Source organism: Etheostoma cragini, chromosome 15, assembly GCF_013103735.1.
Source record: "Etheostoma cragini isolate CJK2018 chromosome 15, CSU_Ecrag_1.0, whole genome shotgun sequence".
Lineage (NCBI taxonomy): Eukaryota > Metazoa > Chordata > Actinopteri > Perciformes > Percidae > Etheostoma > Etheostoma cragini.
In genome coordinates, this window is record NC_048421.1 from 14,973,841 (window position 1) to 15,001,402 (window position 27,562).

A 27,562-nucleotide genomic window follows, 5' to 3' on the forward strand; every position below is an offset into this window, starting at 1 on the left:
TGAAAGGTCTGCATCAACTGGATGGCAAAATTGCTCTCTGCAGATGGAAGAGCTCACATGTCATGTCATCTGTCGTAGTGAAAGGCTTTAAGCTCCTGAAACAGTATGGAGTCGGTCATTTAAAAACACTACTACATTATGGCTCGGGTGCTGCTGCATTGCAGTTCAATTTAGTTTTTGCCAGTTGGGGGTTCTGCACAGTGTGCACATTACATTGAAAGACCGCCTCATTCCTCAGGCTGCAGTGATGTTTGACTGGTAGGTTGAGAACACAGAGTTGACATTAAAACAGAAAAAGGCCACTTGTTATTCACAGATGTGGCTTTTGAAGGCGGGTAGAAGAATGCACATGGATGGGAGGTTGGAGAGTAAAGATTGAGGATTGTGAATGATTGTTCCTTCTAAGCATAATGAGACAGTTGGTTATAGTCCGTAATAATTGCAGGATTTACATCTGATGCCATGTAATGAAAAAAAGGAAATACGCTTTAGTCAGAAATTGTCCTATTTTTCCCTCTGTAGTCAATCTGTTGCTTTATTTTAGATTTTAGTGAAAGGAAAACCAAAAAGCCCTAATGTTTTACCACTTTATTTTCCACAAAGAAACATCTTTAAAATAGAATATATTTTATCATTAACATTAACTTCAGTGAATGAAAACTGACACAGTTGGAGTTGGTAACAAAAATTGTGTTAAATGAGCAAAATAAAATCAGATATGTTGTGACTTCTAAAATGCACTTGTGGTAGTAATGCTCACACACCCCACCTTAATATTTCAGTGTTGCAAAATCTTTTTTCCAGCTCCTAATGTTTGGTTTGAGCCATCATTCATCTAGTTACTAGAATCCCTTTTCGGCATTACTGTACATTTCCTCTCAAATATGACAGCAGGCACAGACTTCAGACAGTGCAGCTAGTTACAATTAGTCCTCATGTTCGCTGAGCAACACGGTCTGTGAAAACAAGCTTCGTTCCCAGACGTCTTGCTTCAACATGTCTTCCTCACACGCTCTTCACCCTCCTCACTGCTGCTTCGTACTGGTGCCTTCCTCCTATTAGAGCGGTTTCAGGAAATGAATTCCTCTTTAATACTGGGACTAGACTGCATTTCCACTATCGCAGCTTCCTCGTGTCCAGAGGCTTAGTCCAATATGCCATCATTTCAAAAACAACACAAATACTGCATGTAGACAGCTTAGAAAATACGCACACACGCAACAAACAATAAGAAAAAATCCTAAGCATTTCTTTTCACAAAAATTAAAATACGAGAACAAAAAAAACAAAAAAACAATAAATAAACTTCCTCTGTTATATATTTCTGTTTATGTATGTACATATATTTATAGTGATGGGTCTCTACATGAGCACACAGCTCTTAGCCCGGTCCTTCCTCATGGCCGGGGCCTCGTCCATTTGCTCAGTCCGGCCCGGCAGGGGTGGGAGGGGCAGCTGTGACACTCGCTTCAGGCCTCTGCGGGAACTGCTGCGTTTAAGCTGTGGCTTGTGGGGCCGCCGCACCGACGCCACCGTGGTGACGTGGAACACGTCCCGGACGCTGTTCTCCGAAACTTTGGAGGTGCACTCGACGTAGGCCACCGCCCCCATCTGTCGAGCTATCGTGCTGCCCTGGAACACGGACAAAAGGCAAAGCAAGAGACTATCAGCAAGCAAGCAAACTTCATTTATGATTTTCAAAACATACGTTTTCTGCAGTGCCGTAGAAAACATCAGCTTGTAGAATTTACATCTTCACAATACATTTCTGTTGCGGCTTTTCTCCTTTCACTGGTTGTCTGTTCTGCCTCTTTTCTAATAGAACTCCTGGCCGTGACACAACAAGGTCTTCTCTCTTTTTTCCTTTTAGAGGTTGTGCTACATAGGGCTGGGCCATATGGAGAAAATCAACTATCACGATATTTTTGACCAAATGCCCCAATATCGATACCACAACGATATTGCAGAGTTGAATATTGGTGCTTTCACAAAATATTTACACAATGAGATTTTTGATAAATAATCATCAGTAATGTGGACATAATGACTAAGTGGGTAAAGGCAAATAATACAACAGTCAGGTAAGTTCAGAAAATAACATCACTTTACTGTAAAAAAAAAGTGTGTTGTACTACTACAAAGAACTGCTACAAACTACTATTTTTTTCTATTTTTGTTATTTCCACTCTTCATTCTAAACCCAACCGGCGCGTCAGACACCACCTACCGAGAGCCTGGGTCTGTCCGAGGTTTCTGCCTAAAAGGAAGTTTTTCCTTGCCACTGTCGCTCTGTTGCTTGCTCTGGAGGAAACTACTAGAACTGTTGGGTCCTTGTATATTCTGGAGTGTGGTCTAGACCTAATCTATCTTTAAAGTGATATAAGTGAGATAAGTCTTGTTATGAATTGATACTATAAATAAAATTGAATTGAAATTGAATTGTAATGCAACACTTATGCCATATTACGATATCCAAAATCTAACATATCTAGTCTCCTATCACGATATTGATATAATATTGATATTTTGCCCAGCCCTAGTGCTAGACAAGAGTTTACCCATCATCAAGGTGCCGTGTGAGCGCTTCACAAAGAAAAATAACTTTTACAACATGCACTCCATCTGTCATTGTACCTTGGCATAAGCAGTCGCTACATCTCAACAGTTAAAGAATAAATGTCCTCGAAAGGCAGGCAGCAAATACGAGACAAAGATTTCGATCCAAACCGTAGAATGAATGTCAATGATCTAAACATATCAGGAGAGAAATGAAGCTCCTCTATCTGAGTCATGAATAATGTAGATGCTCTGACTCTGTGTCTGGTCTGTGGTGAGAGAGTGGGAAGAGAGCCCACTGGGCCGGTGTTGACATGGTCAATGCAGCTATTTAGAGAGAAGAGACTAAACTCTCAGAGCTCCTCCAGCATTAGAGCTCACCCCTGAGTAATGTTACAATATACCCAGTTAATTTAGACCGTAAATTGTTTGCTCGAGATCAAATCAGAGACAAATTTAATTTTAGAGTCCCTTGGCCTTTCTCTTCGCTGCAGTACAGCCTCGCTCTTGTTACATGATCAAGACTTTAAACCCACATTCACGCAGGATTAAGACATGCAAAAGTTCTAACAGATGAGACACGACTACATTTCCCATGACCCTAAAATCGCAAGCTCTCCAACACAGAGAGCTTTTCATCCTTACTGGACTTGGTTTGATTTGTATCGCAGTTGTGCACTGAGCTGCATATAAGAAGCAATAAAGTCCTCATTAGGTGGAACAGCAGATTTAGATTCAGGGGCGGGGACGACTGGAGGGAGCCAAGATGGAGATTGTTGTGACAAGCGGAAAAACTCAATCGGACCTCGGGCAGATTAATGTGAGGAGTTCACCCAGTGGTCACTTTCACTGGTGACTTCTCAGCTCTGTTGGAATTCAATTCAAGATCATCAACAGGATAACAACACACTCTATTGGATTAGAACACCAAAATGTTTACTGTGCACAGCTTTGGCATCTGCTGTGTGACACATTTACTGGGCATGTTAGAGGGACGGACAGTAGTGGGCTCAGATAAAAATAGTGACTGAGAATAAGCAAAACATTAGCTTAATCAATAATGTACGCCTGGACACAAATGGTCCCCAGCTATTTTACATTAGCTCTATGGTTTGCCACTCAATCTTTTGTTTGTATCTTATTTACATGAATTGTCTGTTGTTTTCCGTTGGTGATTTTGTTTGGACGCTGCATGTTTTTAGCCTCCGGCGAGCTCTTAGACAGCAGTAGAAAAAAGGCTCCTTTGTTCTGAGGGCTTTTGTGTGGTGGTGGTGAAAAAGGCCCTCCACTTTTTGTATGTCCAACACAGGAGAGCACAAAATGAACACGCTGAAAGCTGATTAAAATTCACAGATTTACAGAACAGTTTATCATCCCCTCCCGCTTCTCCCCATCTCATTGGCTTAGAGGTCACGGTGGCCTGTGATAAAAGGACTCACTCATTTATCAATGTCTTTTTTTCTATTTGTCCTGCAGTTTGAAAATTCCCTAAATCTGCATGAATATTTCATTGGAGGGAAAAATGTGTCCCTAGACATAAACTCCACTAACCACTCGCGCCTCTTCCACAGCCCTTGCCATAAGCAACCTTACTGCGCTTGTAAGCAAATTTTGGTCAAACTGCCAACCCCAGCAACCTGTCCCCGAGGGGTTTTCGAACAGCTCTTTCTTGGGTGTTTGATTGTGTTGCCTGAGCCCCCCTTTCACAGTCCTGTCCTGTGTGACTTCACCAGAGAGGCAATGCCACTGCTGATCCAAGATAGAAAAATTGTATATAATCGCAAGATTGATTTCTAATTTCTTTTCTTGCATCCGTTGTTGTTTTCAAGTCTCTTTTATTTTTTTTTCTTCTCCAGGGCACCTTCCAAGTCCCTCACTCATTACTCACCCCACCCCTTTCTCCTCACATATTCATCATCTGCTTTTTCTCACCTGCTCGTGGGTGACAGGGATGAGGCGCTGCTTGGAGAGCTCCCTCAGGGTGCTCACGTCTGTCCTCATGTCCAGCTTACAGCCCACCAGCACCACTTTGGCATTGGGACAAAACTCCTGCGTCTCCCCTTGCCACTGTTGAGACATGAACCGACAGAGAGACACAGAAATATATCACTGATTGTGCCAAATATGAGAGTAGAGCCTCCTGAACGGACTGGGGAGTCACTGAGATACAGTGCTGACCTTTGGCTTCTCTGACACTGGATACCTGAGCTCGAGGGAGATAAATGCTGTCCTGATAAAAGATAGTTTGTTCAACTAAAGAGTCAAAGGGAAATTAGAAAGTCTTTTAAATCTAATATGGCTGAACAATATGTAAAAAAAAAAAAAAAAAAAAAAAAAAAGGCCTGCCAGATTCGAGTTGCGATTATTTTTTTAGCTACATATTGCACTTTCTACAATCATGTTAAATAAAGTAATACAAAATAAATGAAAGATCCACTGGAAATCTGTGATATGTAACCTTATTCCAGCATTTATCTTGCGAGAAAAACTGAACTTAATCGTTCAGCCCTTGAATCTACTGATATCAGCATTTTGGAGATTAAATAAGAAGAGGGGAATTCCTTAATATTTTGGAATATAAACTACTTCTTAACCAAGGGAAAGCAAAACAACATTTTTGAAATGTATATTAGTTGTTTAAGAGGCAACAATAGAGGTGAATTTACTTTGTTTCTCTATTTGGTTGTAAATTGAATATGTTTGGACAAAACTAATTATCTTGGGCTGTGGGAAATTGTGACTCTATCATTTTTTTATATTACACAACAAATGAATGAATTAATAAAAAAGATAATCGATAGCTTTTTGAAAAGAAATGGTTTGTTGTAGCCCTAAAGAAGCATACATTCACCTCTGTATAGTACCAGCAGGACTTCAACTAACAGTTTTTTTTTATTACCGATTATTCTGACAAATATTCTCTTGATGATTCAGTTCATTCTTTTCATCAATACATTGTCAGAAAGTAGTACAAAAATGGACATCATCATTTCCTCAAACACAAGGTGACATCTTTACATTGCCTGTTTTGTGTGACCTTTCCAAGTCCCAATGATATTGAACTTACTTTAACATAAGACAAAGGAAAAACAAAACAAATCCTCACAACAGCGAAGCTAGAAGAAGAGCATGTTTTGCACAATTTTCTGACAAACAAGTCAATTAATCTGCTAATCATTTCAGCTGTACGTCAAAACAATGCTAATAAAGGCACGTCCCATTCTTCCATATTCCCATGCATCGTTTCACTGTCAAATTAAAATGTCACTACGCTACACTGCAGTAGTTTAAGAACCACGTAAAAATACGACATCCTTATTCATGTCAGCTTGGTTCTGGTTTCTGCAAGACCTGACCTGTGTTCATCACTCAGTCTTCTAAAATCCCCCGGAGCTTAAATATCACTTCTGAAACTGAACCAACACCGTCCCTCCTCCCTGCGACACAAATACACGACAGCAAGTCAGTGTCCATTCATCCTTCACAGTGTCCATTCATCCTTCACGTTGAATACGACCTTAGACCTTTCAAGCCCACCCCTATTCTGCCAATAACAACCAATCAAAAGCTTTGATTCTTTAGCCCTCTCGCCTACCACAGCTGTCTACCAGAAACTTTGGTGACCTGCTTGTTCGTAGAGGTTAAGAGTCTAATTTGGGATGGTGATTGTGCAACAGGTTTTCCGCGTGGCCCTGAGTTTCGGATATTACCAGGGCGACAGCTAGGGGTCAGGGGTCATGGCAACCCCCTGCCAAGGGATTCATGGGAAAACCAAAAGCTTGACAGTAGCTCTGCTTCCCCCTGTTGACAGAGAGCACTGAGGCTTGTGAGCTGTTTGTGAGTTTGAAAAGGTGTCTTGGGTTAAATCTACACAGTCTGCAGGGGCATTTTAGCAGCTCCCCTCAGACCACTAAACACGTCAACAGGCCAGCCGTGGGAACTATCTTTTGCGCCACAAGCAGTGCAGTTCAAAGGGAAACTCACACATGGCTTCAAGATGAGAGACCACTTAAAAGCACAAGTCAATTTTACATGACACACATGCACGCAAATAAACCTATTAAGTTTGGTGTCTCTACATATGCAATAGGTATTCCCACCGGGTGTAAAAACACGTCCATGACCACAACCCCGCAATCACCACCACGGCAATCTTAACTCCAGTATCACAACATCTGAACCATAGGCCACATTACAAATGTTAAGTGCCACCATCTGGCTAACTGTTCTGCATAAACCTCAGATTTTAAATTTTAAATGCCTACAGAAGGGTGATTTTAGTACTCTTAAACAGGCTCTACAACAGCTCCTCTTTGATATGGCTAATATGCGATGTGATATTCCACTCGAACCCACCCGGCTGCAAAGCCTCTCCTCTCATTCTTCACTCTGACCTTCCATTTCTCAAAGGGACGAGGGTCAAGTGTCCATGGATGTTTTGATGAGATAAAGGAAATGGAGGCTCTAACCTCTGTGCGGATTTGCTCTATTGTTGAGCCATGGAAACGAAAGCTGCTGGCACAGAAATCTCAATGGATTCTAAGATGCTGATCGAGGAAAAACTGGATTTCTGGAGTCTCCCGTGTCAATTAAATGCTGACCCCAACGTGTTGAGAGGAGAAAATGAAATAAAAATAAAACACTGACCTTCTTTATGACACTGTCCAAAGTCTCTGGGCGGCTGATGTCAAAACAGACGAGAACCGCATCTGAGTCAGGATACGCCAGCGGCCTCACGTTGTCGTAATAAGAAGAACCTGTGGACACACAATAACATATGGCATAAGGTCATGGTGTCTTCTGAGAAATTCCTGTGTGTACTCGTTTTTTAACCTGAATTAACCCCATGAGGTTCATCTTCCCAACCATATGGCTCATTCTGTCAATTAAAAAACCTACTGCGCATCCATGGAAGGTGATCTAAAGGCCAATAATACATGGATGGCCCATTAAAGCAGAGGCTGTGACATAAACTTGGACACGCAACAGCTTGAATGCACTCTGCAGATGCAAATGAGTCTTGATCTTAACATCTATGAGTATCTTTGTCTCTTGGGCGTCCACAAAGCTGTGGCCTCCCTTTATCATAGTGCTTCACAAGGAATGTCGAGGGGTTACTCAGAATGCGCACAACACACACATACACACACACACACACACAAAAGTGAATTATAGTGGGTTGAGGACCTGAGGACTTGTGCACACAATCCATAATCATCTTGAAACAACCGTGAATGCCAGCACAAAGGCCAAACCAAAGGTTGAACTCTTTAAGTCTCTCGACTCATCCCTCTTCCTGTCTCTATTGCAAATGGTCCTTGTGTTAAAATCTTCAATTTCTTCTCTATATTCACATGCACTCACACGCTTCTCTGCACTCTTGCTTTTCATTTCTCTACCTTGATCAAATTTGAAGGCGCCGTGGTGCCTCTGTACTTTCACAAGCTGCTCGGTTACACAGGTCCTGCTCTCTTACAGCTCTCATTAGGAGGCTTGTAAAATATCTGGGCTCTCTCTGGAATTGTGGCTGTGGGCAGCCTCCCTCCTGCCTCTGCTAGGAGCTGGTACGGAGCTGAACTTTTACACAGAGAAACAGCATCCTGGCTGCATAAATTAAAATTTAAGTTCACGGACATATCGCTCCATTTTAAACTTACAACTGCTATAATGAATAAATCTGTGAATCACATATTGTAAATGAATGTTGCACACTTTGGGATAAAAAATGATTCACATATTACATTTAATCCCTTAAGGTCACACAAACTGATTATGATAATTAGAGATTGTCTTTATACTGGCTGTTAACGTGTTTCATACCAGACCTGACACAGTAGGCAGTCAGCGGGTTAAAGAGCTGCGTGCCTTTGTCTGGCGTGGTAAAAAGAGTCGGCACAATGGCGCTACAGCCTGTTGTAGCATCACTATGTTCTCTTTGTTAATGATGGAATGACAAGAGCTGCACGCGGCCTGTAGCCCCAGTTATTCAGCTGGCTGTCCCATAGTGACCTGCTCCCTCCCCACTGAGAACAATGCAACAGCCTGCACATTAAAGATTAATGCTTTTGGTCCCTCCAAATGAGAGGAACCGTTTTGGTTACATTCTGTTTCTCTCCAAAAGGCAACAAATGTTCTGAATGGCTAAGACTTTTGTAAGAAAATGTGTTGAAACATGCGCTGTTTATGTTATCTAGCAGTCTACTTCTCTCCTGTCATTGTGGCATACCACACACGCATTAAAGCCCTCTGAAGTCAGCATAGACATGAAAGCATATAACCTTGCTCATGGCGTGTATATCATGGATGTATTAAGAATACTGGATACTGTGTTCCAAAATGGTGCCCTATTCATTCAAATGAAACTTAAAATATACTGACACTAGGCTCGTTCAAGATGAACCGGTGAAGTCGGACATTTTACAGACGTTTCCATCAACGTTCACATCCTGTTAGGTCCGATTTAATAAAATGTTATCAGACCCATGTATCAGCTGCTACCCAGTCGCCAGTTGTTTTAATTAAGAGAGAGTAGCTGTCTACATGCGATCCTTTGCTGATTTTAATAACCAACAGACTTCTTTTAATAGATATTTATCAGAACAGATTTAGTTTCTCTGATTTCTAAACATAACTATCACCCACACACGTGCTGTCCAGAATAAGCCTTTAAATCAAACAAATAGGAATTCAAGTCTCTCCGATTCAAAAATAATAAAGTTGATTAAAACGTCATGTTGAGTCAATTTTGAACCAATCAGCTGTGAGATCAGCTGAGAGGCGGGCGTTTCCCAGCATACCCCTGGGTCTTGCAGTTGGTGAAAAGCAACTGCGCCGCCTACGTCTCAAACCTGCGGCTGCCTTGATCTCGTGAGGTTACCGTTGCCAACGTGTGCATAACATCAAAGCAAGTCAGGATGAAGTCGGACACAAATCTAACCAGCATGTTTTGGGTCGCGATCGCTGGAGACTGATTCGGGGCAGACCTGGCTCATCTCAAACAAGTCTAGTGATACAGAAACATTTCAATTTTTAATGGCCCTAATAAATCAAATTGTGGCGACACATGTGTGGCGGATCATACAATTTTTTTTCATTGTTTAAACAGCAGTTCCTTTTGTAATGATTGCTTAGGGTAACGTGTGTCTGATTTGCAATGTCAACTCTTACAACCATAGCAAAATTGCTGCACAGCCTGTCCCCGTCCCTGGGGGGTTTGGGGCATGTGAATCAGTGAGCAAACAATACAGAGACCCCACCCCCTTTAGTGGTGAAAAATCCCAAGAGGTGATGCATTTAAATGCAGCAAAAGCCTAAAGTCAGTTTTGCTAAATTTTTCATACAAACACTTCTGACAGTTGTGTTTGTCCACCTTTAAACAATTTGTACTGTAATATAGAAGAAAGAAAATGAAATATAAATCATTTCAGCTTATACCTGACAAGACATTATCTGGAATTTGCAGTCCCCTCCTCGTCTTATTAACACAAGATTGCAACTGTTTTGTATTGCTGAACGAGCAACACACACACACACACACACACACGCACGCACACACAAAAAGCCCAATCACATGGCTACCAAGTCCTACAGTCAGCAGAGCACACATTGTACAACAGCGAGTACTGATTGGTAGTGGTCACACATGAAGTGCTGTAGCTGCTGAAGTTGGTCTTTAGTATGTATCACAGTGCACCAGACCTGCACTGAGGTTAGAGCTGAAGAAGAAAAGAGATGGAGCATGTGGGGGTGGAGAGGGGACAGAAAAGATTTAATGACTTTGACGCTGGGGCGAGGGCAAGGTGCAGAAGCATGAGATGATGAGAGAAGCAACCGGGGAATTAAAGCAGAATTAGATGAAAGGGAAAGAGATGTCAGATGAAGGAAAATTGAGACAATGGTATTTGTTTGACTTAAGATATAATTGGAGGCTGGGAAAAACCGTTGGGATCAATTTGTCAATACCAAAGTTTAAAATGATTGGCAGGTCACGGTCTTGACAGTTGTAGCGCTCTTTTGCCCTGAGCGACAGGGAAGCTACCTCAGCACTTTTGCAAAGTCAGAAAAAAAGTCCTCTGAGGGAGAGGAGAAGAGATAAAGTGCTGTGTTTAAAACAAGCAGAGCAGGCACAAATAAAAGCCAATCACTATAACGCTCAAGAACACAAGGAGGAGGAGAAAAAACTGTTTCTTGCTGAGTGTAAAATATACCATCTCCTCTGCCTGATGTGCACTTGTCCCACATCCAGCAAAAAAGAGAAGAACAGAGATAAAAGAGGATGTGGCTGTGGAGGAAAGGGGGTTGGGGGGAGGGGGGGCAGTGTGTGTTTGGGTAGGTAATGAAAGCTCTGGACTCGGCAGGACAGATCAAATAAAGAGGTATGAGAGCGCTGGGTTGGCTAGTGGTGGAGCTGGCCTGTGCCCATTCACTGTGAGATGGAACAAAAGGTCAATTGAATTTCAGACAGAGCAGGATGAGATGGATGGAGCAGGGGGGTGAGGGAGGGGACAGCCTGGCGGGAACCACTAAAAACCTTCACACACCTGGCAAGGAGTGGGACCCCGCCATGTCGTGCCAAGGACAGGAATTAAACACCCTCACAAAACCTCCTTGAGCATTAGCATTAGCCTGATTTAGCACCGGCGATCTCTCACAGTGGAAAGGGGATTTCTGTCTTTATTTCCACGTGGTTACTTAGCGCAGCACCACGCCGCAGCGCCACGCAGGAGGCTCTGCTGAGCAGAGGTGACAGAGGTGGGAGGAAAGTGTTCCTCACCAGTCGTCAGTCACCAAAGGCCAGAAGTATCCCAGAGGATGTTAAGGCAGACAGAAACTTAGTGGAGCGCTAATGTACAGTGATAAGGCTCAAGGGTTTGTGGTATGACTTCATTTATGCCTCCTGTCCCCTGATACAACGACTCCCCCATGGGGACAATCTGTCTGAAACATGACAGCTCTCTATCTGCTCATTCAAACCGTCCTCTGTGCGAATTTCCATTTTATGAGGACAAGCAATGAAATAAACTTAACAATGAAACACAAATGATGCGGTTTGACGGAGAAGATTCTTTTCAGGAAACCTGCAGACTTAAGTGTGCTTTGACAACAACAAAGACTTCCAGTCTTCAGTGCATTCATTTTCGCCATCACAGCTCAGATTTTTTCTCTGTCTCTCTTTGTTTGTTGCATGCTCATTTCAGACACAGCTAAAAAGCAAACCATTATGAATGAGGGGAAAAGAAAAGTCTTTGCCTTGAGGCTCTCTGATGTGTTCCTACCCATATGGCAGGGAGTCAACAGCAACTAACAGCCTCATTAGGCCACATAGAAAAACACCCATGCATGCACATAGGCAGGGCATAGGGGAACAAACACCCTCTCAAATGTTCCTAAATAAATGAAAACAGTTTGTGTGATTGAGTTCTAGGCAACCTTAGAAACACAACACATTCAGCGCCACATTGACTCTGCGCTTTTGCTTCTTCTCCCGCAGCTGTTTTCCTCTTGAAATTCACCTTCAAAGCAAAGGCAAAACATTTCAAGTTGGGGTGGCCAAGTATCGTAGCAACCTGGAGGGATGCACATGGCTTCATTGTGAGGACCTGAAAAGAAGTACGGAGGAAGAGAGTAGGGGAACGAGGCGATCGCAGAGGCTAATGATTCTGGTTGCATTGATGATTAGAGGTGGCCAAAAGGAGGAGAAGAAGAAGGTTGGTGTTCCATCCTTTCAGAGGTGGAGCAGACTTTTCATTGCTGAAGGTCTGTGTTGTGAGCTGTTATGGCTTCTTCTCAATGAGGGTTCTTACTCACACAGAGATAAATAGAGTGCTGCCAAGACACTCTTCGAGAGGAGGTGGACTTACTTTGACCCAGCGCGTGTAGTTTATGTGAATATAAGCCTGCAGTGCACTTTCTTTTACAGTGTTATTCAATACAGTACACTGCATATGGTGCCGCTGACCTTCTCACTATGGCAAACAAAATTCAACTGGATGAGGAACAAAAAACCTACCTTGAAGATTGGCATTGAACTAGTGCTTCACGTTTAAGAAGGGACTTAAAAGTAAACTCTAAGTTTCAGGAAGTTCTGCCTTTTCAGCGTTTTGGACATCATTATCGTACTGTTCCAGGCAACCCTTGGTTTCCATTCATCTGCGCATCATATAAAAACCAATTGGAAGATACTTGAAACGTGTATGAGTTGTGTAATCCATCACAGTAAGGATAAAGTCAGCATTCATTTTGGTCAGTGTCACCGCTAGGTAATGCAGTTTGAGTGCAGATTGATGTACTTATTAACTTCATTGGATTCATTATTTCAGAGTTCCAAATTCCTATTGAGATCCACACGTGGTATTTCTTCTGAGTGAAATCTGTTTCCAATGTTCTTCATGGTATATAATAGCAGGGCAAAGATTGGCTGTACACTGCAATGAAACTTTCCTATAACAATAATATAAGGTTTACATGTCTGAAATATGTAACCTTTGAGTTTAAAACTGCAATTTTCAGATTACACCACATGAAATGTTGGCCGCATTTTGTGGTATATATAGATGCAACAAAGACACCACTACAGTATGTACCATGGCGTTAAACGTGGAGCTTTAGGCAGTGAATCTGTGGGCGCAAAATCAACTCAATCCACTGAAACAAAACATTAAAAAGCCTGCAATGAAGCAACCTCAGCTGGCCTGCACTCTAGACAGGGGCTTTATATGTTTGGTTGATCATGCAGTTTGACATATAGGCTATACAAGTGTATATAGCGCACATTCTCACACACACACACACACACACACTAAGCTGTTGATCTGTAAAAGAGATGACTGTGTCAAGTTTTCAAAAGCATTAGCACACAGCCGGGACAGTGGAGGTGACACTGGGTTAAATGGCCATTAACCTTCCATGTCTGCAGCCCTCACACACGGGATATTGATCAAAGCTCACTGCACTTTCCCTGTGGAGAATGTGCAGCCTTTGAAAGGCGTCGAGCACCTTCCACGGATCTGCTCGGAGCTCTGCTGCTGAGGAGTTAATGCCCGTGTCTGTCGACCAAACGCAGGTTGAAAATTGGGGCCAGCCACAGCGCTGACAGCCAAGGCAAGGGGACAGAGCAGCATTACTGTCTGTCTCCTGCTCGCCCCGGGGGTATGGAGATGGAGTAGTGTGTCCGCTTTCAGTTCCTCCTCCTCGCCCCCAGCCATTCTTTTATAATCACAGACACACACTCTCATTCCGCTGGAGAAATAGCTTTGCATTTCATCTCCTGTTGTTTGATCTCTGTGTCTTGTCTAGGGCTCTGGTTCACGCTGTGCTTTGCTTTTAAAGATGACTAGGCTTCTTTTGTTTCTGACTCATTCTGTCAAAATATATATTTTCTGCCTCGCTTAAAAACAATGTCTCTACTTGGATTTTGCCCTTAAAACCTTTAGAGACATGACTTTAGATTTGGTGTGGCACTTTATGTTGGTGTACCCCACAGTGACCAGGGGTGGGGGGGGGGGGGGATTGATTCAGCATAGTATCACAATATTTTCAGTGGCAATACTGTATTGATACACAGGCGCCAAGTATGGATCTTTTATTATATATGTGTTGGTCAGTTTATCTGCTTCACAATCCCATTTTGCAGCAACAAAATTTCCACCCCAAACAGTGACACTCGTAATCTCTTGAAGATGTTCATGTGTTTAGATGTTACAATGGAAACACTATCCAGATTTTGTTTGTGTGAGGAAGTCAAGTAGCTGTGAACGTCTGTTGGCTGTCCCAGGGAGCCCACACAGTACTACGTTTCCTCAAGGTCTGCGCCTCTCACGCCAGAAACGTCTAGTGAAAGCACATCCCATGCTGATTTAAGATTATTTATTATTTGCACAACCTAGCCATAACCTTTTCCTTGCTGTGGGACCCTGGCTGGTTTCCAATATTCCCAACACAGACTCCAAGTCTTTCTGCTTTATTTGTTTTTGTCTGGTTGCTCAACTCTAACATGTAAAAGCTGACGATTTCAGCAAGTGACGAGATATTTTTTAAGAAAGAAGGACAGCTGGAATGTCCAGTTTTACTCCTAAAAGGCTGATCAGATCTGCCACTCTGGAGGAGTCACTGCTTTACTGAGCCATCCACATAATGGAGGCCTGGGTCACCATTATTAAAAGTATACCCCAAAAACAATGCTTTCAAACATTAACACTCTTACACAGGGATACTGATCATTTTTGGGATTAAAATGAAGTACAATAGTTGGCTTTAATTGGTGCAGTGTGCACGGTTTGTCCAAAAATACTCACTTGCTTGACAGGTCAACAATGTCATGTTGGTAGTTGTGTAATTCTGACGTTTATCTACATAACCACATGCCTAAACAAATAGGATTATTGCAGCTTCCAAATGATTCTGATGGAATAAGGCAATGCTCAGACTGACATTAGCACTGCGGGAAAAGAGCCGCAACCCCCTAATTCATTTTAATCAGACCACCGGGCAGATGCAGAAGGCACCTGCAAAAAAAGTTGAACCTGGCTAGAGTGTTTCAACAACACAATGCAGCCTCATCCGGCAAAGCACTGTGTTGGACAACTGCGTGCGAGGAAGCACACATGCATGACAGAGAATGCACACATCTGCCACCACGTCATTCTCTACCACCGCGTGGTGCCAAAATAAAGAATTTTTAATCAAGTTAACCAAAGTTTACAACTGATACATGTCACAATGTTTATCTAAAAGTGTAATAAGTGGTTCTCTGAGCCTGCAGCTTATTAACAGCACCTACTTGTGCCGAGGATACCAATAATCGAAAATACCTCAAGCTGCGTGGAGTATTGTATTTGTTTCATTTTAACAGTCTTTGACACCATGCAATAATGTCTGGAATGTATTGCCTATGTTAGACACCCACTCTCTTTGAACCAACTATTGGTGCTTGCATTGGTAAAATGAAATATGCACTGAAAAGCTCCAACCCCCCCCCCCCCCACACACACACACACATACACACACACACTACATTATTCAAATCCATCGCTTTCTATTCTTTTTCACCTGTAATACAACACAGATCACATCCTTTATTTCCACTCCTACATATCTTTCCCTCTCATGATTTTCATTTAAACTTGTAATAACACTGACTGCAGCTTCTCTGTCCACAGCTGTCTGTCTGATATGAAAGAAGAAGTGAGAATATTTATTCAGATATACAGGCGCCACAAAAGGAAAAACTTGTGAGGGAAAAAGGACATCCTCTGCTCCATCGACTCCACTTCCTCCAGTGCATAACCATCTAAACACATCCCTATCATGGTGGTATCTATCGCCCAGCCCACTCTGAAACCCCCCAGGGAGGCCACCAAGGAGACATGGCACTACTTCAAATGCAATTTTACTTCCACAATAACAGCAGTAGCAGCAAGGAAGAGAGCACATTGGATCTTGTTTATAAATAAATTCATCCATAAATGATGGCATCTGTCAAGTGTGTGTGAGCGGGGTTGCAGGTCGGGGGTGTAGGATGGAGGTGAAAGACACCCTTGCTGTATCCCCTTACGCTTGGATGGGTTGCTGATGGATGCTGAGAGGGTTTTGCTTCGTGGAGGTGGGGGAGGTCACTAGCACTAGCTTTGGGAGCAGCAGAACCAGTCTGATGCTGTTTGAAGTGGGCTGATCAAAGCTAGCACTGGGTTCGGTTGCACTCGGTAGAGTGAGTGGACCGGGAGAAAACACACAGTTCCCCGGGAGGGTTTCCTATCTGCCTGGATGACTGAGACATTCCCTGTCGTGCTGTTCCTGAATGCATTTGTATCTCTTCTCTTGTTAAAGTCAAAACATGAACAGTGCTGGGGTAACATAATGTGGTACACTGAGTAACAGAAGTGTGCTTTGGCAGGGATTACATTACAGTTACTGGCCTTCTGAAATTGTGTTCTTTGTGTTACACACTCTGAATTATGTAATAACACATAATTAAAATCTGCATAAACATCTTTTGAGAAAAGGATAACTGCAAAACAAGCAATGTCCAAATAGAAGCAGACAGGTTCACACACAAAGTGTTCTTAAATAGTAATTTATTAAAGAAGAAGAAGTTTGCTTCTCTTTGGATATCTTTTAGGAAACATGATTTTGGCCTGCCTAAATGGCCCCCAAGAGCCTCGTTCTGAACGGACAGCTCCAGGTGTTGGATATCCTCGTGACTTTTACATGAAGATACAGTAACATGTAAGCAGTGTCCAGGTTAGATCTGTCAAACACTTGAACTTAAAAATTTGCCAGAATCAAACTAGTGGTTGTTAGCGTTTATTCATTATGAAACCAAAAATGAAACTCCTAGTTTGTCTGGTCAAGTCCATGTGCCCTTGAAGTGACTACATTTAGGATCAATAACTTCCTAGTGAGTCAATGGATTCCTTTGCATCGTGCCATAGATCATGTTACTTGAGGTCAATGAATACAGAGGTCGCTCAATTAAAGCATGCTTCCTCCATCTCTGAACACAATAGGCAAAAGCACTGCATTAAATCTCCAACAGGAATGTTTATATCGCCATATGTGTCTGTTTGTTTTGCTTGTAACAAGAGTGCTGCGGTGGTCTAACAGTGTGACACAGTTGGCGGTTTTGTTTCTACATCCCCGAGGACCCCAGTGGGTCAGGTCCCAAGGGTGCCACCAACAAACCTCACTCACAACATAAAGCCTCGTTGGGTGGGTGTGGGAAAAGCACAGATGTATACTTCACCTTCTGTCCCTTTCCCAGTTTTCAATCTAGTAAACGCTCGCTGCTCTTATAACATGCTCTAATGGCAGCCCCCCCTTCATGCCCCCACTGCTTTTACTCGCTTCCACCCTTTACTCCCCCCATCACTTTGCTATTGGGATCAGCAGCTGCTGCACTTTCCAGCCTTGTTGTGTCCCGGGCTCCCACCCCAGCACACCTCATCTGCCCCCATTATGCCTCTGGTCAGCTGGGAAACAATAGCAGAGGTCATAGGGTCGGAGCTGTTGGAATTCCCAAACACAAACCTACTCAAGCGCGTGTACACACACACACGTATACAAGAGCTCACATGTATCCATTATACATAATTTGTCTTTTTTATCTGTGGTATCCATCTATCTTTCAATTGACAGTGTATTGTAAACATGGGAGATCAATATACAGACAGTTCAAGTTAAATTAGTTAAAGCTGCTATAATCAATATTTTTGTAATAACAATGGCAACTCCCATCATTTGCCACAAGGGAGACATGGCACTATTTCAAATGCAGTTTCAACTCATTGCTTAGCTGTCCGACCCACACAGTGTTTTGGTTCTCTCTCAAAGCTCTCATAGCGTCCTTTTAAGATGCAGCCAGCTGTTTCATCAAAATAAAACTGTGCACTAAATGCTCAGCACCAAACAGTAGGGAGTCACAGTTGGAGGTTAGCTGGTGAACATGGTGGACCATTTAGAAGCTAAAGAGATATTTTCCTCAGGAGTTGGTAGAGACCAAAAATAGATCTAAAAAAAGTAAATATTGGACCTATATTCCTCAGGTTACCACAAACACAACTCTAAATGATTGATAATGTTGCTATAAGTTGTATATATATCTGCATTAGCTACTTGTCGACCAGCACTTTTACAGTAGGCACCTAAGCACTTTTCCTCTTCGGTTGTCCATTACGGTTATGATTACCATTATTTATGTCTCATTTTTGGAACCATTATTTTAAGTTAAGAAAGAATCTTTGGTGTTGGATTGATATTGGAATCAATAAATATCAAAAAATAGGGCCTCTGTTTTTTTACTGTGTTGCAGAGTGGGATGTAGCCTAATCAATGACAAAACGATGCCACGTGGCAGAAAAACGTTGGGTTACATTTACTGAGTATAACTCTTCTCCAAACATCATTATCTTTCCAAAGATGGATCACAGGTATACTTTATCAGGTAAAAACTGAAAAAAACTTTATATGTGCCCCTTTGTAGTACTGTTGCCTTAAATGCTTGCTAACAAAACAGTTTCACATCTTTAATCTCATTTTATCATTTTATTCTCTGTCGGTTGTTATGTCGCTCCATTCGCCTTTGTTAGTAGCATGGCAAGGCTTAAAACAGGGCTTGTAATCTGAGTCAGTGTGAGTTCATTGAAAGACTTAAGTGCTCTTTTTCATAACAGTGTACCAGATGACTAACTTTTACCTTTGCCCAGTTATTGTTCATTCCCTAAAATGTATTGTTTAGGCCATAAACAGTCTATCAGCAGCATGTAGTCCAGTTTATCGGTGGACACGCTATTTACGCAGATTGTACACTTTTTTTTGCCTGACGCTCAGCATTAACTGACAGCGCATGGGGCCTGAGATGTGGAGAAGGAATGTGTGGTGGCAGTCAGCTCATAGTTGTATCCAAGGTCACATTTACCGGCTCCTCTGACAGAGATAAGATAAGAAGGGATGAGAGGCTGTCTCCTCTAGGGCCTTAAAGAAGTGCTTTTATTGTTTGTGGACGGGTGGACATATGGGACACGGCAGGCGTTTTGAATGCATGTAAAAGTGGGCAGAACGGTGGGTGCATGCCTGTGTGGTGCAGATGGAAGGCTTTACTTCTGTGTCTGAGTATAGCTGTCTGTGCAAGTGTGTGTGTTTCACTGTGTCACTGAGGAGTGCAGATATGCTACCGCTAATTACAGCCTGTGTGTTCCTGTCAGTGCAGCTGGCTGGCTTTCATGCAGCACTTCTGCCCACCCCCTGCTTAACACGGCCCCTGACTGCTGATGACCTTAACTCGGTGCATCAGAAGCCGCCTTGACTAATGGGCAATAAGAGATGGAGAACATCGATGAGGGGAACGACGGAGGGGAGGATAAATACATTCCCTAGAGAAAAAGATAACTGACAATCCACCTTCAGAGAAGTTACACCATGCTCTCGTGCACAACAACAATTCTTCTGTTCTAGCTTCCTTTGTTTCTGCATCTTCTCTAACAGCTACTGAAACATACAGAAAGAAATTCCCTTTTAAGCTTGTTGACCCTTCATGTAATAGCCTAAGTATATGATTCATGGAGTGCTAAGCTCCAGGGATGGAGCACAGCTGCTAGCCTGCTCAAGAACCATAACATCCAGCCCAGCAGTCAGGACTCTCCGGCTGTCCTCCAGAGTTTCCATAATGTCACCCAAACACACTCAGAGTCAGGGTGCAATGGAGTGCAACACTGTGCATGAGACCATCATTATTCAAGAAGTTTAGAGCTGGAGACCATTTGCAAATTGGAAAAGAAGAAAAAGGAATTGCCTGGAACACAGAGGGGATTTGTTTTTGGAATGTCAAAATAATCAGAGAAATTTACAATATGAGGTATGAACGCATCTGTATTTCTGTAAGTGCCGTTTCAGTTTTAAGCATTCAAGTGTAACTAAGGAGCGATTATGTTTTGTGAGCTGTAAAATACATTATAGCTATTGGCCACTTAGTGGTCTTTAAAGTAAAGCAAATAATCACTACATTTTCATTTCTTCTTATTTGAAGTTAAAATGTATTTATTTTATTATCGGAAGTAACTAAAATCCTCAGCTATAAAATGTGAGGTGGTGTGTACAATTCACAGCATAGTATCACACAAAGACTGCACATCCACTTCACCACATACAGCTCATGCCACTTGATTTCTAATATGCAAAACATCTTTGTGTGCTCCAACCGTTTACTGTAATCCCCGGGATTATCAGGTGCATCGTGCCAGAGAGGCAGCAGGGTCATCCCTAACCTAACGCCAGGGGAGGGGGGGAAGGAGTCTTGGAAGAACCTGAATATTAGTTTTTTGCGGTTTTGCTTTCAAGCCTTTAAGGCCCCAGAGGACAGTCCAGCACCCTCTTTGTTGAAACCTTCACAGGCACTGTCTATGAAGATTGGAGATATGGAACAAAAGCCTGTTTATTTCCCACCTTTGGCCGCCACAGTCAAATAACATTATTATAAACTGTGCACTGTCACCAAATTGAAAAGGGGAACTTCCATTAAATGTGTACAGTGGGTTCTTTTCATAAACACCTGACATTTCTTCTAATGCTTAAATAAGACTCTGAGTCTACAGCCATGCTAGCAGCGCTGTGAGCCTGTACCTAAGCATGGCAGTGCTTGCCTAACGTCAGCATGCTAACATGCTCACAATGACAATGTCAACATACATTTGTAAAATATACCATCTTAGTTTAGCATTTAGGCTTGCAAACAATTGCTAATAAGCACTAAACACAGACTCCTGCTGAGGCTAATGGGAATGTCATTAGTTTTGCAGGTATAAACCAAAGTAAATTGAATTTTGACCTGATGCTGGCATCAGAGGAAAAGTCAGACTATCATAAAAGGCATTAAGATTCATCCTCTGGCGACCACAAATGTCTGTACCATACTTTATGACAATCACCCAGTATTTCTTGAGATATTCAGTCGGTGGAACGACCAACTGAAAGACTAGCAAGGCCATCCATTGAGGCATATTGCTAGCATTGGCTAAAAACAGAATCCTTATTATCAGAAAAGATTTTCTTACAAGAAACAATAGCCATAAAATGGCTTTACAATATATTCGTTTGTCTTCTATGACACCATAATGTTGGCCTAATAACATAATATAAACAGTTACTGAAGAACTATTAGCTCTTGAGCTGAAACAATTAGTTGATTAATTGATTTGTAAACAATAGGTAATGATTCAATGACAAAATTGATTATGTCATTAATAAAGCTAAAATGCCAACCATTTGCTTTTTCCCTCTTCCCAAATGTAAGGTTTTATATTATTGTTAACTGAATATATTTAGGGTTTGGACTGTTACTCAGGGAAGAAAAGCAAAATACCCAAAATACTGGGTAAGAAGAGTTTTTCCAAATGTCTTGTTTAATTAATAGGACACAAACAGTTACAGTATTTCAACAACCTTGCACTAGCTTCAGTTTACTCATTACCCGAAACTGTGATGCAGCTGTTTTTCCCCAGTGCCAGGGAGTGCCTTCCAGCCTGCTATGCATCATCACAACAGGTTTTGTTTAGGCAGTTATTGCCCTGGGCTGGTTTGGCAAAGACTAGGACTTCCAGGGCTTAGGCTCGCTGCATACATTCAGTGAACAGCAGTTGATAGGATGTCGTCATCCTCCCTTCAGGATGCTGACAAAAATAAACAAAAAGGTATATTTACTGTCTGTGGTTAAATATGCAGCTCCCTTTCCTGCGGGTTGCAACCACCTAAACATAAACTCATTCTGCAATTGCTGTTCAGAGAAAAGAGAAAGACAAGTTGGTTTTAAATGATTTAACTTGAGTCTAACATTACAGCAGTGATTCAGAGAGGCCAAACAGACCAACTGTAAGAGCCCAGAGAAAATAATGTTCCAACCTGTCATCAGCATGCTCACTACTCTGTCAGACAGCCCTTTCTGTGCATCCTCTGACTCCAGTGATCTGTAAGCTTGAGGGAAAAGAGGTGCCTGTTGATTTTATTTCTGTTCTGCGTTGTGGTTGTAGTACACTCATCTTCTATTAAAGATTAATCAAACGGAAAGTGTTGAGGAAGTGGGAGCCCACTGAATTTGGCGATGTTTTTACAGGCCTCTAGTTGCCCTACTGGTCCAGTGCGCTAAGAATGTGGTGTTTAAAAAGCATATAGACATTAGGAATGTTGGAAAGCCATTATGAGAGGAGGGACACAACCACACTGTGGCTGTGAGCGAACGCTGACGCTGGGAGTGGTGTTACTCACTTGCAGTGTCTTGTTACCGTCTCTCGAGTTAAAACAATCACACCTCTGAGTGTGAAACATCAAGACAGCTTTGTCATGAGAAATGAGACGAGAAAAACATTAAAAATGACTTCAACAGAGGAAAAACTCAAAATAGAAAAGAGTCTCTAAAACTCATGCGAGTGGGAATTTTATTTAAGAATCACTTCTGTATGACTGGCATTTTGGGATAAATAAATGTTTTTCTGCTTCCCTCACTGACTGTGCAGTGTGTCAAACTGTTACCAGTTCATGAAAGATTTTATACTTTTTGTTGTGAACACCCAGTGTCAGGCAGGTCTATTGCAGGAAAAATCCTCCACTGCACAGCAAGTGATGCGTTTCATGTTCCCAGCAGCAGCAAAAACAGAACTTTGTAAGGCAATAAATAGAGGAAGAAACTGGGTTGTTGCAACAAAAGATGATAGCCAACAGTTAGCATTAGCCGATCAGTCAGAAAAACTCAGAAACTAAATTTTCGTTGAAAGAACTTCCTGGGAGAAGAGTGAGGGGCACAAGGTTTGAATGACAAGTAATCTCTGGGAAGTGAAGTGAAGTGAAGTGGAGGGGGGGAGGAATCCACAGCGTGAGCGATTGGCAGCAAAGATGTAAGCAAAAGAACAAAGAAACACAAGATTCCTGTGGATTGCCACTTGAAAGCACACTCCAGCATGACTAAACAGAAAGTACGAGTTCTAGTTTTCATGTGAGAATCAGGTCAGGCATTAGAGAGTCAGCAGAGATGGGAAAAACAAAGGAGATGTGAGTGCACTGCTGCAGGAAATTTGGGGAAACCCAGCCTGTCATGACATGGACTAAGAGACAGCACGCACACCTCTTAGCTGGGTAATAGTGTGAGGCCAGGGGTAGAGAGAATCTTTCCCAGGCACTCTTACCATATTGGGAAGAGATGAAGATTGCAATAATGCCTCAGGATCTATTTAAAAAAAAAAAAAACTGGCAGACTGACTACCAATGTGCCCCATGACCGTCAACAGTAATGGCTCTCAGACAAGTTATCACAAAGACACATTAACATTGTGACCGCTTAATAGCTTGGTTTGCTTTAAAAGTCCATCAAGATCCAGATCCATTCAGTGGTGAAACAGACTACACTGTCTATCACTATGTGGCTGCATGTCTGAGATAGATATTAGATACAGTCATACACAGATACAAATGGTTTTTCTCATTGGAATTCCAGTAAATCACTTTCTAATTGACTTAATTCTCCAGATGGCGTGGAGCTGAATGCAGGGCAGAATACAAAACACAGCTGAAAGTTGCCCTCTGGTTCCCAGAAGCCATTAGACCTCCCTGTTTATGTTTAATGCTTCTTAAAATACCCATTCATTTAGAACTGCAACACAAACATATACACACACATACACAGGCATACAGATTTACACTTAGTAATGACCTCAATTAGATAAAAACTTCACCGCAGTTCTCACCCATCAGGCAAAGTCTAGACCTTGTGGAAGAACCGGAATTAATGAGACCAAACCAATCAATGGTGTAACAATGAGTGCAGGGAGCATTAAAAATGGCAATGCACATCTAACCATGTCGGAGAAATGAGAACCAGGCGAGAAGCAAGCGGTTTAAATAGCCATGCCTCGGATAGCAATCAATAATGCTTTGTGAACGAAGCCAGATTGCGGCAGGCAGACATCACCAGCATTTAAAAGGGAAACAATACATTATGTGAAGAGGCTAAAAGTGTGGCGGTCAAAAAGAAAAACAGCTGTATATCTGGGTGTGATTGGGATGTGGCTTCGGAAGAGCAAGTGGAGGATTGACTGATAGAAATGTCAGGTTAAAACTGAACTGCCCAGTGTAGTCTGCAGCCATCAGAATAGCAAAACAGAGAAAAATGAATTTCTTCTCTAAAAAGGCAGTACTGGAAGTAATGTCGTGGCTGGTTTTATAATCGGTAAAGTGGGTACAAAGAAGGAAAGCTCTGTTGGCATTGCTCCTCATTTGGCTCATAGGTACTATTATTCCTCCATTTTGGCCTCCCTTTGGTTCCCTCAAAGGTCACCACTGTCAAGACAGATACAAGCATCCCACAGAGTGAATTCACAAGTCACGTTTATTAAAGTTTAACTCTAAGCTAAAGCCAAGTCCACTGGTCACAGTGATTTCATTGAAATGATTGTAAATGATGGTTTGACCATAAGATCCTGGGCCCTGAACTGGTGCTGCTGCTGCTGTTAGTGTACATGAGAGAAATAATACTTTTAATAAAACAGCTAGAAATAGGGAGCTGAAAGAGGAGAGGGGTAATAAAGAAATTAAATTAAATTAAAAGAGGAACGATGGTAGACGTCCTATGTTCTTCAGATAAAAGCCTTTTTTTCATCTAAGTGCAAGCCAATTATTTTTCTTCTTGAGAGAAAATATGAGCATCTGTGTTTGCTGTGACTCGGTGAATAATGGCATATCACACAAGGACCTCTAAACGCACACAGAAGCACACATGCTTACCAAACACAAACCATCACACACATACATTTGCCCTGTGGGTTGGGTGACGTCATGTGTGTTGTGGGGTGGGCGGCTCCTGGCTAAAGATTAAAGACCACCACTGACAAAGGTGGTTTAGGGTTTTTAAGATGGACAAAAAAACAATCCCACTACATCATTAGGCCCTTACAGCTCAGAGACAAGGACCTCTTTAAGTTGTGGCCCCAGGCCCCATTAGACCCCCGACCCCTGACTGATGGGCTCAAGTAGATCTACTCCCAGGGTCGACATGAGGTCCAATGAAAAACAACATTCTCTCACTGACTGACCGTGTAAAAAAAAAAAGTCCCATCATTTCTCCCGGAAGATAGTTTTAGGTTTGGGAATGTTTATGATAAAAGAAGGAATTCCCCCTGGGAAGATCCCACAGTGAGTCCTGTGACTGCCCGGCCATGTCGTTGATCAGAGAGCTGACAGGGGCCTAGAGTCTGAGATGATGAGATGCAGATCTCAGGGTAGCCCAGAGCAGTTAATCCACCAATTCTAAACAAGACTGGGATGAAAATAGACCATGGCTGTCTGCTTTCTGTGCAGAAGTCCCATGCTACTGGCTGCTTAGGTGGCCAAAACTACATGTACTTCCCAGCAAGAAGCATATGACAAGACAAAATAAGCATGCTTCGTAATCCGAGAAAGTCCCCTTTTCATGACACAACACTGCTGGCACAGATTCCTTTCTGTTGAACAACAGCGTTTGACACTGACGTCACTACTAGTTGTTATTCTGAGCATACGAGCGTGTTTAACTTTGACGTTTTTAATGCCTTGAGGCTTTTATATAGGGTGGGAAAGGTTCCCCACTTATTTGATAAAATCCAGAGTTACTAAAACTTTCAGTTGAAACCTTGATGAATGAATTGGAAAAAGAAATTCAATGAATGTATTTCTTTCAGGGTTAAGGGTGGTAAGATGAGGTGGCCAGCTGTGTAAACCCTGGAAGCCTTACTTTCTTTTTATTAATTATTATTTAACAAATGTGTAAAGGAAATAAAACCTATATCAGATTGATTGACTGTCAATCTGAAAATGTGGCCACTTGACAATATACATCATACCTGGCTGATATGTCAGCAAAACATCAGTCTAACTCTGATGTAAACACCTAAACATTCGGGAAAGTGTCCAGTTCAAGCCCATCCTGTCTCAATTATCCGTGCCCTTTCTACCCCAACAGTCGCCTGACCCTGGCCAAAGCATGGGAATAGAGCCAGCCACATACAGTAGACGGCACAGGAAGGAATGCAAACACAAGGCACCAAGAGAAATGTCTGTCACCAAAGTTTCTAGCAAAGACAACAATCATAAATAGCAAATGCACCAAGCTAAAAAAACAAAACAGAAAATCTAAAAACAAAAAGACATCCATCTGAAGCTGGCAAGGTCAAAGCAATCTGTCAAAGAGATGACTGCTGGAAAAGTTGAAGAGGAGACTTGGAGCCAGTCCTCCCACGGTCGCAGCCGTGGACAGGCACCATGGCAGGGCTGGGAGTGGATTGATGCCTGACAGCCTTTAGGAGACGGGGCAGACAGATATATGAAATTGTCTTACCTGACGTGTCCCACATATTCAGCTCAATCCGGTGCTTGTCTATCTCGAAACTGGCTGTGTAGTTTTCAAACACCGTGGGCACGTAGTTCTGAAAATAAGAGATTCATTCGAGTTTTTTAATTAAGATGGACAAGATAGGCGGTTTACACAGCCACTGATTCAGAAGAGTAGACTAGTGGGGAAAATCATATATGAAATAAAAACATCAGACAAATAAAATAATGTCAGACCTAGTTCACAGGAAAGCTTGGAGTGGAATTCCTTTTGGGGATATTTTGACATATAATATAGTGAAATTCAATGAGAGACAACGCCTTAAAGTTTTATGGGCAGTACTGCAGACACAATAAAAAGACAATTTAGACATTACAGGACTATCACAGTGATTTTACAGGCATTCTTTACAGTTCCCTCTCTTGCAGCGCTTCCTCTCTGTGTTTATTTCCCATTTCTGTCTTCAGCAGGTGGATGTAACCTGCTGAACCAACTCTCAAACTCCTGATCTCATTTATCTTCAAATTATTAAAACACTGAAGTTCAGACTTTTGATAGACCTACCTCTGGATAGCAGTCTTTGGCAAAAACGTGCAAGAGTGCCGTTTTCCCACATTGCGTGTCCCCAACCACCACAATCTTACAGCGGCTGCCTAGACTGTCCATGGTTTGTCCGTCAGAGGTGTGTTGTTGACGCGGGGATGGATTGCGTCCAGCATCCAGCATAGGAGGCGCAGCGGAAAAAGAACACGGGAAAGAAAAAGGAGCAAATACCTGCACCGAGCCGGTGCGCTTTATCCAACTCCTTCTGTCCGATACGCGCAGCTCCCTGGTCCCACTGACTGACTCTGTCTGGTCGGCGCGCACAACCCTCCCTGGAAACTCTGTAGTTTGAGTACTGGCCACGCCTTCCTAATATTCACGTCTGAGTCACATCACTCAGCTGTAATAGGCTGCTCTAAAGGGAAATAAAAGGTCTGTGGGACAAATAGTTCGAGTGACCTTATCCTATTTTGCCTTTGGCTTCTTGGTCTTTCTAATAGCCAAGCTCAATGATTAGACTAAAGTAGCGAGACTATTACTACTACTAACAAAGTTTATGGAGACAATATGCTGTTCTGTTGCATTTTTTTTTATTAGGCCTACATTTGGTGGACAGAATAAATA

General features: G+C 42.3%; 1 protein-coding gene across 1 annotated transcript; it reads right to left on the reverse strand.

Moving 5' to 3' along the window:
• Positions 1-578: 578 nt before the first annotated feature.
• Positions 579-27,273, reverse strand: rnd2 (Rho family GTPase 2). Its single transcript, XM_034894864.1, has 5 exons — positions 26,960-27,273; positions 26,402-26,489; positions 7,204-7,313; positions 4,489-4,623; positions 579-1,632 (listed from the first exon to the last, which is right to left on the reverse strand). The coding sequence occupies exons 1-5, from the start codon at positions 27,119-27,121 to the stop codon at positions 1,363-1,365; spliced, it is 765 nt and encodes a 254-aa protein (XP_034750755.1). The 5' UTR covers positions 27,122-27,273; the 3' UTR covers positions 579-1,362.
• Between the last annotated feature and the right edge of the window lie 289 nt (positions 27,274-27,562).

What these genes read in the sequence shown, in the direction of transcription:
- rnd2 (XM_034894864.1), bottom strand. Translation starts at nt 27,121, where the DNA reads ATGCTGGATGCTGGACGCAATCCATCCCCGCGTCAACAACACACCTCT. An exon ending in GAATATGTGGGACACGTCAG is followed by an intron (nt 7,314 to 26,401) that starts GTAAGACAATTT and finishes GTGTGTCCACAG; the next exon opens with GTTCTTCTTATTACGACAAC. An exon ending in TCCCTGTCACCCACGAGCAG is followed by an intron (nt 1,633 to 4,488) that starts GTGAGAAAAAGC and finishes TCCGTGTTCCAG; the next exon opens with GGCAGCACGATAGCTCGACA.